General features: G+C 41.6%; 1 protein-coding gene across 1 annotated transcript in view; it reads left to right on the plus strand.

Annotated features, from left to right (window-relative positions):
* The window catches only part of XYLB (xylulokinase), a 148176-nt gene extending 132902 nt beyond the window's left edge, over positions 1–15274 (plus strand). Inside the window, exons 17-19 of the mRNA XM_065399155.1 lie at positions 931–1018; positions 3313–3407; positions 15152–15274. Coding sequence (XP_065255227.1) covers positions 931–1018; positions 3313–3407; positions 15152–15274 — 306 coding nt within the window. The remainder of the gene's footprint in view (positions 1–930; positions 1019–3312; positions 3408–15151) is intronic.
* The last annotated feature ends 1237 nt before the right edge of the window (positions 15275–16511 follow it).

The raw sequence follows: 16511 nt of genomic DNA on the forward strand, positions 1-16511 counted from the left end.
TATGTAAATTGCATTTCCATTGTCTCTTAATGCACCTTGGAAGTACCTTCAAGGTGGCAGAACCACATTACTTTGTCTAGAGTGGGGTAATTTCAGCCCTGCTCAGCAGACACACTTTAAGAACATAATTCACAATATGTTTGTAATTTTGAATTTGTCGTCTGTGCATACACCCCGCAATAGTATTAATGATCAGTATGTTATTAGATTACTATTGATGTCTTACATTATACCTTTTTAAATACAGGTTATAACATTAGTGAGTTGGTGTACACTGAACTGGTCTGGCCAGCTGAAACTCACTACGAGATACCACTTAGCCCCCTGTCCTCTTGCACTGGGATACTGTTAGGGTCACATGACTCCTATACCACCCTCCCTGTAGACCCCAGAACAAGGGCTATGTTGGGGAGAGAGAGGAGGAGTAGCTGGAATGCTCTGGGCCTCCAGGCTGCTCTAACCTTGGTCATGTCTGAGCAGAGAATTGGGGAATTGCAATTGACTCCCTCACTTCTCCCCTCCTTCCTTCTACTTTGCTGAGCATAAACTTGGTGAAGCAGAGAATCTGGCCCCCCATTTCTTGGTTCAGGAGTGAACATATCTGCCCCTTACAAGTCTTGGGGGATGACTCTGAGAACTTGCTGGAGATATAATGACCACATACCGAACCTTTGTAAGTGACAACTTTGTGAAATGTATCTTTATTTCCTGGCCCCAGTCACCTGACCTGGGTCAGGTTTGCCAAAGATTAGTACTGTGTCACATGAAAAGGGTCAGTACACATTGACCCCAGAGGTAACTGTTATAAAGCCTGCACAAACATTTGGCTATCATGTGCAGGAACCATTTGCTTGCCTCAGCAATTATAAGGAATTACTTATTGCTCTGTGTTTCACAGTCATATGTAATAGATGCTTTTATACTTCCCAGGTCCTGTCTGATGTGTTTAGCGCACCAGTGTATACTATTGACACCGCCAACTCTGCTTGTTTAGGATGTGCTTACAGAGCAATTCATGGTAAGGCTGTAAAGAAAAGTCCTCTGAGCAACTTTTAATCTTCATGCACCCAATACCCATGGTTAAAGTTTCTGAAAAAAAGTGAGGGGTATATAAAGCATAGGACCAGATCCATAGCCCACTGAAGTCAAAGGGAGTATTTCCACTGACATCAGTGGGGTTTGGATCATGTCCAGTAAGAATAAAAGTGAATTTTTAGGATTTCACTCACTCTCACTTCTTGCAGTAGAATTTAGGTTTGGGCTCCCAGTGGCAGATCGTCTGCCTAGAGGGGAATGTAGGATACAGCAGCACAACCCATGCATTGACCTGGTATTGCAGTGTCTCCAGGAACAGTAAAAACTGCAGCAACCTCCTCTCAGACAGGAGTGGGATCTGGACAGATGGCAGGTACATCCCTGGAAATGGATGAGGTTTGCTGGGAAGGATGTGCAGCCTTGATGCGCTGATCCTCCACTAACAGATACCCAGTTGTTAATTAAAGCTCCCCTCTCCTGACTGAACCCACAAAGGAAGAGGAAAGGAGTTAGAGAAAACCAGCCTAGTAATAAATACTGCCAAAACGGGTGACTTTAAAATAAATCTTCTGTGTAAAACTTGGCATTTTTAAATGACAAACCATCTATCAGCATATACAAGCTGTGCTGTGCTCCACATTCAAGCTGTGTACGCTTCATGTTGTGAATGCATAAATCTCTTGTTCAGTCATTTCATTTACTGCAGTACATCACCAGTTGTAATGCAACAGCCAAAGTCCCAGAAGTAAAGGTGTCAATTCATTTGTGTATTGATGCAAAAACTTGTATGTTAATGACAGGTTCTCAGAGGGTTAATGATGTTGAATCCCAGGAAGGTCTTTCTTCTTCAGGTATTTTGGAATGCTTTAATAGCATTGTTTCCTGGCTATTTTACTGTTAAACAAGTTCAAAGCTGTGGGCCAAGTCCTTAAAGTCCTTACTCAGGCAAAATTCCCATAGGCCTCAATTAGACATTTTAGCAATGGACAGCCTGTGTCCAGGTTCATGCAGGGTCATAACATTGAAACAGAAGCATGGTGAAGACAGTGCAGATCATCACAAAAGCATCCAGATTTCATTTTCAGAAGCAAATTCTGCCTTCAGCTACATGGTACACCCACATTGACTGCACTCACAGGTCTGAAGACAAAGCAGAAACTCTGTGCAGCAGAGAACCAGAATCAGTAATTTTAACACACAAAATATGCTTCCACCACTTTGTTTCCAAAGAAGATGCAATGGTGCCATCAGCAAAACATTTAGGAGAGTGGAAATAGCAGCACCAGACTATCAGTAGGAGTGAAGCATGCTGAGGACATTTTTACACTTTAGGGACCAAATCCCCACATCCTTCCTCTGTTTTACTCAGAATGTGCCCTATACTTCAAAATCATCCTGAACTTTTCCAGTACATGCTGGATTCTCTGCCCTTGAATACAGCTTGAGGTGCACAGCTTCCATTAAGATTTATGCAGCTATTTCATATGGCCAGAAGATGGGGATTCCCTCTGTCAGTATAGTATTTGAATCTTTGCTCAGGTATGCTGCTGCCCAATTCCCACCCCCAACGGCATCAATGGCATTTTTGATTGATGCCGTTCAGCTGGCTCACTCCTCTGGCTGAGCAGAGGAATTGTGTAAAAATGAAGACTTGCTAATATAAATTAAATATTGATGACAAGGGCCCCTTAACAACATTATAATTTATATCTACAAATACAGTATTCCATGGTTAGTCTAGGTTGTTTGGCAGGAATAACAAAGAATACCTGAAATGCTGTAGCTTACTCTGCAAGGGAGAATGCTGTAGTAATGGGATTCCCGCCGACTGTTCAGCTGCCTCATGTATCATCATAGTTTAATGAGTATTTGTAGTACACATTTTCTTGATACTGTTTTCACATCTCATCCCTATCTTTCTAGCTGTGCTTTTTATTTTGGTTACACTTTGTCCTTGGATCCCTTCCTTCTGCATATTTTCACTGCTGCTTACTTTATTATTGGTGTCCATAAATGATTACTGATATTGTTGAAACTGCATCTCTGCTGCTATCCCACCATAAGGTACAAATTGAATGACTGACCAAAAACTCAATCTCAGAGTCTCCACTTTCCGGATCAGTGCATTGGAATGTAAGACCTTTGCCATTTATCCTTCACTTTTGAATGCTGACCCAGCGAGGGAGGATCAATATAATGTATTAATTTGCCAGTGAGTTGAGGCACATCCCTCATCTTGTTTTTGAGAATTGATCAGTATTGTGATTCTCTCTGCAGGGCTTGTGGCAGAAACAAGTGTGTCCTTGGTAGATGTAGTGAAATTAGCACCAGAGCCTAGATTAGTTGTTACACCAACCGCTGGGGCAGACCAGGTGAGTAGCTTTGGAATTTCATCATTTTCAATTTCATTTCATTTTATTTTCTGTATGTTTTAAAAATGGTTTGTTTTTTTTGTTTTTTGCCAATAAAATGGATGTACTTGTAACTTGCGAGACACTAGGATTGATTTGGGGAGATCTGTGTTTTTGTAACGATACAATATCTGAGTGATCACTGTATTCAGACCCATAAAAGAGTAAATTTCCCCAATCAGATACATGCAGAGAGGAAAAACTGTCATCTTTCAAGGACAGAAAGTGTTATAACTTGGGTTTAATGCCAGTGCTGGTCATTTGGGTTCTGACTGGTAATATTGACAAAATAGTCTTTACTTCCAGCAAAGTGCTACTTGGAAAAATGTGAATGAAGTTATGTTCTCTGTTTGGAAAACATCAGAAAAATCCGTGCCTGCCTGATTTTTAATATTGATCAGCAATCATTTATGAAAGGCGCACACATCTTCACTGATAATTTCCAGTCTGAACAGCCAAATGGTCCTAATTAGAAATAATGCTTACTAGAACCAGTTTTCACTACACACACATTCTGTAAAGTTTTACAATTCCCTCAAAACAGGAAACTTGTGTTTTGTGGGGCCACATGGCTAAGCAACCAGTTAGGCAACAGAGCCACGTAGTTCATGTAAACCAAGGAAAGAACTTGTCTTGGGACTTCCAATTTCCCATTAAAGGCAATTTGTTCCCATCTGGAGTTCCATAAGACTGTAGCTCTATTACAGCTTTTTACATATAATTTAATATCATGTAATAAATGAACAGTATAATGCAGCAAGAATCCTGTACAATAGTAACTTAGTTGTAGCGGTCTAGGATCTAAATACCTTCTACCTCCACTAACTTCAACTATGTACAGATTTCTTCTGCATTAATTTAGTCTGTTGGCATGTTGCATAATAAGTTGGATACACCATGTCACTGGGCCTCAGTGGGTCACAACTTAGAATGCCATATTCAGGACAAGCTGTTGGGAAATAGGGCAGACTCACACCAAACTGGTGGTTATTCTATCATTAGATTATATCAAGCCAGTAACAAAAGTAAACTTCTGTCTCACCACACTGGCTAAAAAGAAGTCAGAAATGCAGTCTCCTTAGGCATTCCAGCCCTTATCTCACCTCCCAGACACTGGACTCTATGAGGAGTGGTTATTGAAAACCAATTTCATCACATATAAGGTCCTTCTAATCTCAAGAGATCAGCCACTTAGCGAGGTCAATATATAGCTCAAATCTTACCCAATAATCATCATGCTGCTGCCAGTCCTCTAGTAACTAAAATCTAAAGGTTTATTAATAAAAAAAAAGAAGAGAGTTAAACTGGTGAATAGATCATATACATACAATAGTGGCAATATTCTTATATCTGGTTTGTAGCAGTAATATTACAGACTGCTGGCTTGTAAAGTCTCTCTGGTAACTTCCAAAGTATTGGAAGGTCTTCAGTCCATAGTTCAATATGCTCCTTTTTGTTGTAAATGCACAGTCCAGAGAATCAGAGCAGGAAAGAGGCAAAATGGATCTTTTATACCCTTGGCCAGGGGCCTGGAAATTTTCTATTTCAAACAAAGCTCATAGCCTAGTTCGTGGAAAATTACTGGCACAAGATGGAGTCCAAGTACACATGAGCATATCTCATGTCCTTACATGGCTTGCTGACTCACAGGTGGTGGCTGAGGCATCTGTAGGAAGAAATATCTTGGTGGAATGAGTTTTTTCTGTGCCCCATTGTGAGAGTTAAGTGTCTTTAATGGGCCATCAACACAAAGCTGTCTGACTTCATTTTAGATTTTACGTGGTGGGTTTTACCCAGGAATACAGCATATATGTATGATGTCAGTACATAGTCAATATTTATAACTTCAGATAAAAAAAGGATACATACATATAATTGGATAAGCATACTTAGCAAATCATAACTTTTCCATTGACACCTTACATGACATACTTTGTACAAGATTTGTTGCAGTGGCAATATCAAGGATATGAATGGTCATACTTCAGTCATACAGCATCACACACCATAACTGCAGACATCAAGGCTTTAAAGCTTTTATTTAAACTCTTAGAAACTACCAAAATTACTAGCTTCCAGCTAAAATGGTATTGGAGCACCAGACATCAGCAACAGTAATAATGGAAATGATTATGCTACATAGTGGCATAGTACATACCAGCATATTATTTAATTATTAACAGAACTGGAAAATCTTATTTATCAAACAAGTCCTGATCAGAAATATTAAGCCAGTCAATTTAAAATCAGATGATCTGATCTCATTTGCTCAACTTTGTGATACCTGTTTCCCCTTGTTTTAAAAGATATATAATGATAAAGAGCTGTGTTCTGGTTTTTGTAATCAGAGCTGCCAGGAGATATGGGAGGGGTGGAGAAACACTCCACCCCAGTAGCAGTCCACAGTGACATCTGACTCAGCCACAATGTCTCTGGAAGGAGTGAGGGACACGATACCAGTGTGAGACGCGACACCCTTTGAAAGTGTATAATATGTGCTCCCTGTGCAAAGTTTGTCTCTGCTGGCTTCTGTGGAATGGTGAACCACAGGTTCACTTCTTTTGGGCTGTCTAGTGCTCTTCTACTTGCCGCTTGCAAAGCTGTGCAAGGGAGAGTGGGATCCTTGGTTCCATGCAGGGGTAGGCACCGCCTAGCTCAAAGTATCAATAGTGAATTATTTTGTCTCTTTTACATTTGACTGGCATACAATGTCCTGACAACTAAAAGAATAATTGTCTCTGTCTCAATACTTTTCTCCTCCTTTCTCACTTCGTTAGACCTGGCTATCAGTGCACATCTTTTTATTGGTCTTAAATGATATCAAGGCAGTGAATTATTGCTCCAGTTGATACTGAGTTATTAAAGAGATGGTAGCAGCTAAACAACAAACTGAGGAATGACCATTTCTGCACCCCCATTTAGCATGCCAGCTGCATCCCATTAAAAGCAGTTTCTTTCAATTATAAATTCCACTCCAATTTTTTTATCTCCTGTTCTATAATTTTACAGTTGATAGTGGATTTCTTGGCTAGTTTCATGGCTGTGAAACTGCAGAAAGCCAGAGGGCCTGTCAGTAATACAGTGGGTTAGCACGAACAGTGCAGTGAAAATTCATAACGTGATGAGTCAGTTTGGTTCTGTTTTTTACAGGGCTGCATCTCCCTGTTCATCCAATTTCATTCTGTTGAGTTTACTGGCTTTCACTTAAATGACAGTTCTTTTTATAAACTTCAAAGTCATTCTGAGGTTAAGCTCTGTCTTGCTGAGCAGCTCTTGTAGAGCAGCTTTGCTAACCAATGTGAGTTGCCCATATCATTTTTGGACTGCTAGAGCCAGATCTTGGCAGTGTAGGGAAAGCTGGTCAAAGCTCAGGAATCTAGTCTGGTTTCCTTCTTTTGCCAGTATAAGGGCTGGTCCACACTAACCCCCCACTTCGAACTAAGATACGCAACTTCAGCTACGTTATTCACGTAGCTGAAGTCGAACTATCTTAGTTCGAACTTACCACGGGTCCACACGCGGCAGGCAGGCTCCCCCGTCGACTCCGTGTACTCCTCTCGCGGAGCAGGAGTACCGGCGTCGACGGCGAGCACTTCCGGGATCGATCTGGGATCGATTTATCGCGTCTAGACAAGCCGTGATAAATCGATCCCAGAAGATCGATTGCTTACCGCCGGACCCGGAGGTAAGTATAGACGTACCCTAAGTTGGAAGCAACAAGGGTCAGATCACTGGAGGGAGAAAAACCTGCTTCTGACTGCGGCAAAACATTACAACTTGCTGTATTTGAATCCTGAATGTGAAGGTCTATAAGCACAATAAAATTTCAAGAATCAAAAGTACAATTTTTATCCGAATGTGTTTATTATTGTAGGGTCAGATGGGGACCATTACAAGTCCTTGCACTCACTTGAGCAGAAGGGCTGTGTGGTGCTAGCACTGCCAGCTGTCCCAAAGAGGGGGAGGAGCATGGGCCCTCAACTTGCCTATCCCTCAGCAATGGCTTGCAGCCATACTGGGAGCAATAGCTGTGCCCCCCTTCACATTGGGGAACATGATGCCTTCCATTGTTCCTGTTGGGGGCAAGGAACTGGGATTGTGCAAGAAGGGCACAATAGAGCTCCGGATACTGAAGTTTCCCAAGTTGCAGCCTGACAGAACCACTAGGCATGACAGAAATAACTGGGAGACCTTATAACAATATGTATATGCTAACTGACAGTAAGAATCCATTATTACAGCCTTAAAATGCAGCTCAGTTTTAGAAGTCTATTAAAAATGGAGATGCTTGGCTTATTGGCTAATTAAGCAAAAAGGCATGAGAAAGAATATGATTATCTGGAGATAATCACATCTCTCGTGTTTTTACAAGGCATGTACCTATGCAATGGTATAAGATTTGGTTTAATGCTGTTCTGTAGGATTTTGTGTAGGGAAGGTGCAGGGCAGTCCACTTCATTTAAGTGCATAGGTTTTAATTACATCATCTATTTAATTCATAAATTTTGCATTGATATAGTCAGCATTGGCTTATATAATACATGATAGGTGTGTGACAAGGGGGCTGTTTGTGTTGTTGACTTTATTAACGTTCGTAGTATTCTATTACAGTAGTACCCAGGGACTGGGTCAGGGCTCCACTGTACAAACAATTGATAAGACGACAATTCCTGCCCTAGAGAGTTCACAATCTAGGTTTGCAACAGACGGATGGGAATGGAGGACAAGATAATACTGATGTGAGCATTTCTTGCATGGAAGGTAGTAGTCTCAGTCTAGGTTATATTGTATTTTGTTTTAACAGTTTATCTTTTGTTTTCTTATTTACGTGCTGAGCCCTGGTAATGTGTGAGACTGGTCAGTAATATAGTGATTACAGTTACGTTATAGGCAAGTACAAGCTTCATATTATAATACACATAATTACTTTTTAAAAATATCACTCTTTGATATGTTACTTTTTGAGGGTATTACAAAGAGGGAATTTATGTTCCTGAGCTTTTGTGCATCACTGAGTGTGTTCTTTATTCCCTGTGGACATCAATTATAAAAATAAATCCATATAATTGCCTCTGGAAAAATACTCCTGAAATCACTTAGGAAGAGTTATCCAAGGTAATGTCAATGGAAACCAGCTACTAGAAACTTAAGAGTAATCTTCTGTATATACAACCATATGTATACACTAGGGGCCAGATCCTCAGCTGACTTCAGTGAATTTAAATGAGCTGCACCAGTTCTTCTTTGAGTAGATGCAGCCGTGTATTCCATTTAGGTGTGTGCACACCCAGCACACCGGAGCTGGAGAATTTTGCCTAGCAGTACCCTCAGGAGGCAGAGCTTGTGCCTGGGGATCATAGCCCCTCCCCTGGCTGTAGGAGGAAGCGTTACCCCCAACCCCCTCAGTTCCTTCTTACTGCTTGTGACTGGAGTCAGAGCTCTGTGTGGTTCCTAACCTCACAATCGTCTCTCCATCTCTTAATGACTTTTTCTAGTTGTATATAGGTAGTTAGTACCCTTAGTATTAGTGTTAGTTAAGATTTAGCATTAGGTAGCTTCAGTTAAGTTTAAACATTGTCCGTAGCATGAGGGAGTGAAGCGGTGCTTGCTGTGCCGAGGCCCATGTAAAAGAGCGGTGTTTGATTTGCGAATCATTCACAAAATGGACTTAGGTGGCTAGGGAATTTTTGCCTGAGCAGCAGTCCCGGGGTAGCCCCGGGGACCCCCGGAGCAGCAGCAGGTGGCTGGCTTTGGGGCTGTCAGAGCAGTGTCCCTGGGGGCCTCGGAGCAGTGGGCGGATGGAGGCAGTCAGCCCCCGCCGCTAGAGCAGGGGCCAACCATTAACCTCTGGGGCTCCCCAGAGCAGCGGCGCCCTAGGAAAATGTAAGATTTAATCAGGGGTATTTATAGTAAAAGTCATAGACAGATCACGGGCCGTAAATTTTTGTTTATTTCCCGTGACCTGTCCATGACTTTTACTAAAAATACCTGTGACTAAATCTTAGCTTTATTAATAGGTAGAAAGATCTACACCTCCTCTTTCCTGCAAATGCAGATTGCTAACAGCAGGCATTGTTGTCTAAACATGACTTTGTGAATTGGATGACTGTCTGACTTGCAGACCAGTTGCCTGAAACCTCCATGGAGGAATTTTGTGTCCTGGTTGCTGAAGGCTGCTTGGTGGCTAAAACATCATTGCAGTCTGCAATGGACATCACAGGCACTTAAGCCAGAGAGATGGCCTCAGAAGTGACTATTAGAAGGGCGTCCTGGCTGCAGAATTTGGGCATTGCTCCCAATGTGTCAGGGGCTCAGTGGTTCACATACTTACCAACAATACCACCTAGATGTATTATGTGAACAGGCATGGGGGAGCACAGTCCAGGGTTCTCTGCCAAGAGGCAATCACGTTGTGGTGGTTCTGCATTGAGGAGAGTATCATTCCAATAGCCGATCACTTGCCCAGGGTCCAGAATCATCTCACAGATCATCTTAGCAGGAATTTTCCCCTGAGTCACCAGTGGTCCCTGAAGACAAGATGTCCTGCGCATCATCTTTGCAGCTTGGGACAGTCCGACAATTGTCTTATTTGCTACAAGAGACAATAGGAAATGCTGTCTATTCTGCGTTGAGGGGGCCTGAGTTCCGGCTCCCTGACTGATGCCTTCCATCTCAGCTGGCAGTTGGCTCTCCTGTATGCTTTTCCTCTGATCCTGATCATTCCACAGGTCATCTTCAAGCTGAAGGTGTATCAGGCCAAGCTCATCCTCATTGCCCTGGCATGTCTGAGGTATTGGTGATTCTCCAACCTTCTTGCGCTGTCAATTTGGCCTTCCATAGCCCTTCCTCTCCATCCCGATCTACTCACACAGAACCATGGACACACCTGGCATCCTGAACTCAGCTCCCTGCATCTCACTGCATGGCTGCTTTCTGGTTGAATGAGGAGGAAGAATGTTGTTTGGTGGCTGTTCAGCAGGTTCTACTCCATAGTAGAAAGCCCTCTACCAGAATGACCTATTGGGTGAAATGGAAGCGGTTCTTGCTGTGCTCATTGACCTATGGAGTTCAATCGATGCTGATTTCTGTCCAGGACTTCTTGGCGTATTTGCTGCATCTTCAGTCAGGCCTGGCACTTAGCTCTTTGAAGGTCCATTGGCGGCAATCTCCGCGTTTCATTCCCCCATTCATGGAAGATCAGTATTTTCCAGTGCCATGATAGCAAGATTCTTAAAAGGGCTTCTTGGCCTCCATCCTCTGGTTTGAGAGCTGGTTCCTTTGTGGGACATGAACATGATCCTGGCAGTCATAATGGGACCTCCGTTTGAGCCTCTGGCATCTTGTACCTTTCACTTTTGTATCAGAAAACTGTGTTCCTGGTGGCAATAACATCCACAAGGAGAGTCTGTGAGTTGCAGGTTTTGATGGCAGACCCTCCTTATCCGTAATCTCCAAAGACAAAGTGATTTTATGGCCGCACCCAAATTTTTTGTCTATAGTGGTTTCTCAGTTTTCATTTGAACCATTTACCTGTGTTCTTTCCTAAATCACATTAATCTCTGGAGGAGCAGCGTCTCCATATTTTAGATGCAAGGCATTGTCTAACCTTCTACCTGGACAGGACTAAACCGTTTCCTGCGTCGCCTTGTCTGTTTGTGTCATATGCAGATGTATGAAGGGACAAGCAGTCTGTTCTCTGGGTGGATACCATCCTGTATCAAGACTGCATATGAAATAGCTTCAACCATGCCTCCTCAGGGGTGCGAACTCATTCTACGAGAGTGAAAGCTATGTCAATAGGGTTCCTCAGTGACATCTCAATATTGGACATTTGCAGGGCTGCCACCTGGTTGTTGATACATATGTTTACGAACCATGATGCCATTACTGCATCTTCCAGACCGAATGCAAACGTTGGTAGTGCAGTCCTGCATTCTTTGTTTATATAGACTCTAAGCCTTGCCTCCTGGGGTGGATATTGCTTGTGAGTCACCTAAGTGGAATACATGGCTGTGTCTACTTGAAGAAGTAGAAATGGTTACTTGTTGTCACTGTGGCTCTTCAAGATGCAGCGGTGTATTCCACAACTCACCCTCCGTCCCCTGTGCATTGAAGTCTCATTTCCAGGTGTTCTGTGTGAAGGAACTGAGGGGTGTCGAGGTGGCGCTGCCTTGTATAGATGGAGAGGGGCTATGAGAACAAAGTGCTTTTTCCGCCTCCTACGGGTACCGCTAGGCAAAATTCCCTGGCTCTGGTGCACTGAGCACGCACACACCTAAGTGGAATACACGTCTGCATCACATCTCGAACCACAGTTACAGTAAGTAACTGTTTCTTACACCGTCTGAAGTTCTGACTCACTGTGTGTGTGTGTTTGCATATAAAATACCAGTCACTACAGCCTGCAGTAATAGAGGGACATGCTGTGCCACTAGTGTTTAAACACAACTCCCAATGAAGTCAAAAAAGGGGGTAAGAAGGACATATATAGTTCACAGACTTCGTGCTAGACCTCTGCACAGGGGGTGAATTTCACCCAAATTGTACAGAAATAAAGTAGGAGGGATGGTCTTGATTTTTCCCACGTGCCTGCAGTATATATTACAGCACTCATTCACACGGATGGCTGGGAGACCCACTGCAGATGCCTGAATTTTGCAAATTAGCAAGTTAAGTGTTCAAGGCCAATAAAATAGTCAAGGACACTGTATCGGTTAACGTGGCTGTTCATTTATTTTGACACTTTTTAATTTAGAGTGATGTATTCACAATAATACTTCATATTGTGCTAGTAAATGTGCAGTAGTATATATTGTAAAAATAATGTCATATAAGTAATATGAGAACGCTAGCTTAGAAATACAACACTCTTAGCAATATAGTGCTCTGCTATTAAATCTTTGCTGAAGATTCTGGTAAAGCAGCCAGGGTTTATCAAGTTTACAGGTTAGCAAAGCAAGAAGTAGTGAGGCTTGACTATAGATGTTTCAGTAAATAAAGGATCTATTTTTGCCTGACATCGATGCTCCTAATACAACCCAGGAGTGTTTGCTTGGTATTTTGTTTACTCCTCTATATATATTTAAGGAAAATAGGAGCAATAGCATTCTTCGGGATGTGTAATGGTAATTCCGATATTGCACAGGTACTGAGAGCACTTTGATTCACAACACACCTAAGGCATTCATGTAGTTAGTTAAAATCATATGCTCTGTGATGTGCTATGAGGGGTGTTCAGAAAGTTTCTAGCCTGGCAAAGAGAGAGTCATAATTTGCATTCATTTGTTTATTTTTCAGTATAGTCCCCTGTGATATCAATGCATTTGGTCCAGTGCAGCTGCAGAATAGACAGCTGCAGTTTGGCTATGCTTGTCTAATAGAAGTCCTTGTCCTGGCATGTCCAGAAACTCCTCAATTTCTGTGATCACCTCATTATCATCACTGCAACTCTTTCCCCAAAGGTCTTCCTTCAACTTGGGGAACAGGCAGAAATCTGAGGGAGCCAAACATGTTGAATAGGCTAGATGGGGAAGCAGCTGAAAGCCACATTTGGTTGCTGTGGTCACTACAGTCTGGGATGTGTACAGTGATGCACTGTCCTGGAGGAGCAAAAAGTTTCCTGGAAACGTCATCACACTCTCTTCTGATCAGTGCTGAACATTCTAGGCACCCATCTTACTGAAACCTTTCTCATACCCAAGTCTTCACTGCAGCTGACATACACTGACCCACTGCGGCTGCCCAGTGTCTCAGCTGTGTGCCTGACTGTTGATTTTCTGTTATTTTTCATCGTCCTGTGGACTGCATCAACTTTTTCTGGTGTTCTGGCCTCTCTAGGGCATCCTGACCTTGGCTCATCCTCAGTGCTGATTCTCTCTTGCTTAAATTCAACAATTCATCAGCTCAGCTTTTTTACTGTGGCATATGGTCATCATTCCCCAGTGTTGCAACCATGTCCTCATGGATTTCCTTTGGAGTCAAGCCTTTCTTATGGAGGTACTTGATTACCTCTGTGATTTCATTCTTCTCCATTTTTCAATTCTTCCGTGACTACTCACTTCGACACATCCTTGTACAAGTTCGGCACGGTGGGGAGGGGGGAGGGAGGCTGCTAACAAAGAAATACAAAATATCAGTACTTTGGTCTGTGAAATATATTTCTACTGTATAATTAAATAGATCAGGCTAGACACTTTCTGAATGACTCTCATCATAATAGTACTCTGCAGTTTCATATCCTTTTTGTCCATAGATCTCTTTATCTCCATTTTACAGACAGGAGAAATTGAGGCACAAAGATTAAACAAGTTCCCCAAGGTCATGCAGTCAGTCAGCAGTAGAGTAGGAGTATAACTTAGGTCTCCTGTCTCCTAGTCTGATGCTCTATCACTGGAAGATAGTGTTTAAAAATATGTTAAAAAACTTATTAGCTACCATGTTTTAAAACACCTATTTTCCTGTACTTGACAGGGCTTCAGTGAAGTGTATAATGTATATTCTCACGTGCCATAGATATATTATATACTTACCTTGTATATTCCTTATAGACTTCCACCTGATATTTTTAATTTAGTATAGAAATTTGCTTTAACTGCTGTTAACAGCTTATTAGTGATGGGTAGAATTAATCAAAGCAGGCTCCTCTGTTGCTGAATTTGTCCAACAATTCAATTCTTTAGTCAACAATTCTTGACTAAATTCCAGGAACAAAGAGAGAATCTCAATTTGAAACAATTATTCAGGGAGAAGGGGACTCAGAAACTGAAGATTTTGAAATGAATGGAAACACAAGGTCAAAACACCATCACTTTTTTCCCCTCAGGTGATAAAATCCTACAAAAACTGTAAATGTGTTCTCTTGTGAGAAGATGTGATCATATTAGGAGATTTTATTTTATTCCAGTTGAGTGTGTATTAAACACTGATGCCATGAAGTACTGTACTTTTAACTGGTGAAAGGGCAGTTCTGCTTTTATATACTCTCACAAAGCCTGTACGTCTACTCATGAAAAACTCAGGGTGAAGCCATTTAGAGTTTTGTCTGAGTAAGGATTGCAGGCTGGAGTCCTTATTTGGGAAACAGTGAAATTCACTTAAACACTGGGTCTTACTTATTGGTTACTACGGATAAGGGTTTCCAGTTATTGGGCCTGATTTATTATGGCTCTATGGCCCCTTAGTGCTAGCAGGCAGGCATAACACCGCCCTGCCTGTGAATAGCATCAGCGCAGGGAGCATGTAGGCCAGAGAGGTTGAGGATGATGCAGATATTATTAATACTGAGGGAGATGAGGAAGGCCGGGACAAGAGTTTTGGCTGTGTGGCTAGGAAGACCAGGTTGGGTTTTAGAAATGTTACAGAGAAGGATGTGTCAAATTGTGAGTAAACAGTGATTTTAATAGAGATGACTGCTTACTTCCCCTTGAAATAATGAGCGATGCTCATCACAAGAACACTGAACTAACATGCACACATCTTATCACACCACTACAATAGAAACTGTCTGAGAGTGTCATAAAATTAGAGCTGTAAAAGAACTGTTAGTAAGGGCTATTAAAAACAGAACGAAGAATAGCAGTGCATGTTCTTGAGGAAATTTCTAAAAGACTCCTAACACTTTGGTTGGTTCTGGTGGTGGTTTGAAATGCAAAAAGTTTTAAAATCCACGTTTTAAACATACACATGTAACTTTCTCTTCCTTTTAGCTCTACCAGCCCCTTCTGAAAAGATATGCAGAGCTTGAACAAAAGGTGCTCTACAGTCCAAACTCATCTATTCTGGCTAAATTGCAAGAAAAAGAAAAATCTAAGACTAGCTCAAGGAATTGACTGCCAGGGTGAAGAGCCGAAGAAACTTGACATAATTTACTGCAGTTGGTTAAGGCATTCGTTGTATTTTGTGCAAAAACAAGGTCTAATACATATTAAAATGATTTTTTTAAAAGGTGTTACTGGAAAAGTTGCTGAAAGATTGAAATCTTACTTAATCACTCAAGTGTTTTTTGTGTCCACAGCATCATTTTTTTCTCAGATCCTTTTCAGCATTGTAATTGGTATTTTGTAATAGCTGGGTAACAATAGTCAGGTTAATTCTATCTATCCGTTTACCCATGTCTTTCTCTCTGTCTACATGTCTGTCTCTATCTATATGTCTACCATATCTGTCTGTCTGTATCGTATCTATTTTATCTGTCTGTTATATTCATTTATCTGTCACAACTATCTTTCTATATGTCTCTAATCTGTCTACGTTTTTATACCATGTTATAGCATGTTTATTATGGTGCTGCCTTACAGAAATTACATAAAGTTCACAAAAATCTAAGCACCATTGATTTTGGATTCTCTCTCCTCTTTCCTTAACATATAGGCATTTTATGAAGCTGCTAGATTAATCTAAAACAGAAGGTGGTGTATGAATATCCAGGGAATTGTGTTCCTCTGAAAGCAATATTAATATTCAAGACAGTACTTTTTAATTTTCCCCTCTTCAGTCCCAGTGATGTTCTGTTTCCATTTGTGGAAATGCCTTAGTGAGTATTATCTGCTATTACAAAGTACTGTGTTGGCTGCATTGGATCAAATCCTGACATAACTTATGTCTGTGCAAGCACACTGAAGGGTTGCCTGGGTGTGACTAAGAGGGCGGTTTGGCCCAGTGTCTGAAATGTGAACTCAATGCTTTTGCAGTTTATCTGTAAAGTAACAGCTGTGGCCTCTGAAAGACAGGAGACTTGGCTAAATGTGCTACAGACAATAAAGAGTATTAAAACAAATAAAGGATCTGCTGGAAATGAGCCTTCTTGTAGAAAGTGCCTGTATGTGCTTACAGTGTGTTACATCCGGGGGTGCCCAAACTGTGTCTAGCTGAGTGCTATATAGTTTGCTTATTAAAGGTCTGAAAGTCAGATCTAATTTACAGGAAATGGGGCAGATTGGAGCTTCTCATATCTTTGATATGGGGATGCAGCCTATGGGTAGGGAATACAGGTCTTGATCGGAATCACTTCACCTTTCTGTACCTCATCATACCTATCTTTAAAATGGGTCTAATTCCATTAGATAT

The sequence above is a fragment of the Emys orbicularis genome, chromosome 2 (assembly GCF_028017835.1).
Source record: "Emys orbicularis isolate rEmyOrb1 chromosome 2, rEmyOrb1.hap1, whole genome shotgun sequence".
NCBI lineage: Eukaryota > Metazoa > Chordata > Testudines > Emydidae > Emys > Emys orbicularis.